Source organism: Astatotilapia calliptera, chromosome 7 (assembly GCF_964374335.1).
Source record: "Astatotilapia calliptera chromosome 7, fAstCal68.1, whole genome shotgun sequence".
NCBI lineage: Eukaryota > Metazoa > Chordata > Actinopteri > Cichliformes > Cichlidae > Astatotilapia > Astatotilapia calliptera.
In genome coordinates this window covers 11924675-11928423 of record NC_137428.1, presented here as the reverse complement: position 1 = coordinate 11928423, position 3749 = coordinate 11924675, and the positions used below count along the sequence as shown (strand labels likewise).

General features: G+C 39.2%; 1 protein-coding gene across 1 annotated transcript; it reads left to right on the top strand.

Moving 5' to 3' along the window:
* Nucleotides 1-2037: 2037 nt before the first annotated feature.
* On the top strand, nucleotides 2038-2933 carry pnx (posterior neuron-specific homeobox). Its single transcript, XM_026173600.2, has 2 exons — nucleotides 2038-2236; nucleotides 2328-2933. Exons 1-2 carry the CDS (start codon nucleotides 2116-2118, stop codon nucleotides 2780-2782), a joined length of 576 nt encoding a protein of 191 aa, XP_026029385.2. The 5' UTR covers nucleotides 2038-2115; the 3' UTR covers nucleotides 2783-2933.
* The last annotated feature ends 816 nt before the right edge of the window (nucleotides 2934-3749 follow it).

The following is a 3749-nucleotide window of genomic DNA, read 5'->3' as shown; positions in this document are numbered from 1 at the left end:
CAGTATCGGCCCCGATACCCGATACCAGTATCGGTATCGGTGCATCCCTACTCTTGAACACTGGGACAGAGTAGCAGCTCATGCTTGACATGGATAGCAAAACCTTTGCACGTCGCTTGTGAGTCACCAAGCCACAGTTTGAATACCTCCTTACAAAGCTGCAGGAGAAGAGCTTACAAAAAGAACCCAGTTAAGAGCTGTCGCAAGAGTTCCTGTGACAAAGAAGGTGTTGATGTTCCTGTGGTACATGGCCAACCAAAATAGCTTCTGGGAGATCTTAGACAAGTTTGATATGTCATAGTCATCAACACGCAGTAGCATATTAAAAGTACTGAGCACCATGTGTACACAGGGCCAGTACCTTTATCTCCTGGCCAAACAGCTGTGAGAAAGTCATATCCGCTGCTGCTGCTGTCCATCTCTTGGTGTCTCAGCTGTGTGACAGATGCAGTTGATGATTGCCAATAAGGGTGCAGAGGCCACACATATGTAGAAGAGACTACATAAACAGAAAGTCCATCTACTCCACTGTATATGAAAGAGGGTGGTTCATTGATTTCTTGTTTGGTCTTCCGCCAAGGAGACTCCTTGATGTATCCTTCAGTCGTGAGGTCCTCCAACTTCTATGCTATGTGACCAATCACACTCTCCTCTCTCCTTGTAGAAAATAAAAGCTTTGAAATGATAAACGCTGTCTGCCTTGGGTGTGCATATGAGTCTTAATCATGTATTGGCCTTAATGGCATGACATATCAGAAATAGTGTGAGTAACATTTGTTGGTTTTTTTTAAGGTAATTGTTTGCATTTGTTTGCATAAACAAGATTTCTGTTCAAGTAAACATAATTTAAGAAATTATATGTTGCAGGAACTTTCATTAGATGTTTAAAATAGTAAGTGATTAGTCTTTATTAAGTCAAGAGTACATCAAAGTTAATATTTTAAGTCTGATGGTACAGTTAAACATGAGTGCCTTGAGTATCTTAAACAACACCAAAAAAGTGCACTGGTAGTACAATATAAATTTTTTAAGGTGATCAATTACTGACATTTGCGTTTAAGGTTAACTTCTTTCTATTTGTACATACAATATATCTAGTTAATTTGAATAACTAAGTGTAGAAATATAGTTAGGAAAGGCACAAGAGCGTTTTGATAATGAAGATAAGCCATTTTTTACACTCAGCATCATGTGCATATATTGATATTTAGGGTTACCTGTTTAGTGAAGTCATCAACAGTTTAGTCAGTTCAGTTTAAAAAATGCTGAATTCTTTCTGTTTTGTGAGTAACTCACAAGATAGATAGATACCGTAGATAGATAGATAGATAGATAGATAGATAGATAGATAGATAGATAGATAGATAGATAGATAGATAGATAGATAGATAGATAGATAGATAGATATAACATTAGATTTTTTTAAGATTTAATAAGCATTTTAACACCAAATACCGGTACATAAAATAATTAACAGAAAGAGTGATGGAAAACTTATCTATCTTCACATCTTAACAGTCTTTCTAACGAGAAGGGCTGCACACGATCAGTCTGCGATGATCCGATGGCTGTCATAAAGTTGTCTGTGCCTTCTAATTAAACCCACAAGCTAATAAAACATAAGCTCTAAAAGACAAATGGCACCCTGAAAAGTGGAATACAAGGAAGGAAAAGGCTGAAACTTTCCCTGTGATGACTCAATAAATTAGCATAACAACCACCATGTACGTGTCCTAACAGCGGAAAATCCCCTATTTGCAAACAATAACTTGCCAAGCAACGATAAGGAACACGAGCTGAAAGAAAGAAGGCACATTTTAACCGGATCCGGAGCAATAAATAACTGCCCCACCACACCACACCACACCACACCACACCCCCCCAACCCTGGGGCCTCACATTTACATTTTGAAGTACCCGAGGGTCCCACAGATCGTCCTCACATGGAGGGCGCTGGGTGCAATTGTTTCTGGAAGACGCATTGCTTCATTTGGGTATCTTTTTGAATGACATGTAAATTTCAAAGCGCCCCGGTGGTGTTCGAAGAGGTAGTACATATAAGCACAGACACCAACACTGATTACTTGTGCCCTTAGCGGACCACTGCAAGCTGAAATGCAGCCAGCTGAAGCCAAATTGCCGCTCATCCACAAAACATCGTTTTCCGTGGAAGATATTTTGGACCCAACGAAGTTTACAGGGGAAAAAATACGTAATGGGGACACAGGAGCTCCGGGTGAGAATAAAACTCTCTGAGGCCTGAGAATTTAACTTTAAATGTAATAATGTATTCACAAGTGAAATAATAATTTATCATTCTCTTTCAGGAAGTCATACTTCCAGAAATAAATCCAGAAAGCTACACAATCGCACCTCAAGTGAAAACAACAGCCCTATGGCCAGAGCGCTGTGTGCTACGCAGCTTCAGAGCTCGGAAGAAAAAAGCTGTCGGGTCCGTACCGCATTCACCCTGGAGCAACTGCAGGTTCTGGAGCAAAGCTTTCAGAAGTGCCACTACCTGTCGGTGCTGGAGCGACACACCATCGCCTCAGCCATGCGCTTGTCCGAGACTCAGGTAAAGATCTGGTTTCAAAACAGGCGCACAAAGTGGAAGAAAGAGCGTCTGCAGGCGAAGGAGGGCGAAGATGAAAAATACGGTCTGTCCTCCCATCCTGCGCTCTGCTCTTCTCTGTACTACAGTTCTCTTTTCCGCCAGCAGCACCCTCCGCTCCAGCTGTTTGCATCACTGCCCCTGGTGCACATCTGTCATTATTACACATAAGGCGTAAAATACGCACGGAGTGACTGAATATTGGACCAGAATGTCGCCCACCGGCATCTTCAGAAAAAAATTACATTGCAAAAATATTGCAGTGTTATCAAATTGTTGTAAAAGTTATACAAATGGAATGTATTTAGAAATGAAAATGGGTTAAATGTTTAAAGTTCTCTAATGTAATTATAATTTATTCCGATAGACAAATTTGTAAAAGCTAATTTTTTGAAATTACTTTTCATTTGTTACCCAGATAGTTTCGTTTTCTTCATTACACAGTGCTAGTAAAGGCGGTAGGTTTATATTTAGATTTGAATCAAAACAAACTATCAAAAAAATTAATCCTGAATTGTTGAATTTTGTTTGAATTCAGACTGTTGGATTCAAAACTGGTTAGCAGTTGCTTTTTAAAACAATTCTGTGCTACAATTTGGATGCATTGGGGGATTTTGAAGTTCTAAGATTTATCATGTTCAGGGTGCAACTGTGCAGGGACATTTATGGAACGTTGAAAATCAGTTGGCACAAGACCCAGTAAGAACTATACTGTAACTTTAACAAGTGACAGCACTCTTCTCAGAAGAAAGAGATGGGCCCATGTTTTCCAGCCATGTTATAGGTATGTTAACATGTTTTCTGGCTGGCTATCCAGCATTAAGCCACTGATTAATACAAGTAAAAGAGACCTATTAGTTTACCCCTGAGCCTTCACTCTGAACTGCTGGACGGTCACTTGCTTCTATCTAATTTCACTTTCACTCTGTGCCAGCTATATAAGGTATACAAATAAATAAGCACTATTTTTACTGTGCTCTACTGTTTATTGTGTCTTTTTTGCATTCTTATTTGTTCTTTGGTATTAATGTCTCATGTTACTCAATTATTTCAAACTAACAGTAAATTTACTATGCTACACATGGCAGATACTTCCAAAACATTTTTATTTCTCATGGACAGTTTAAAGAAACACTTT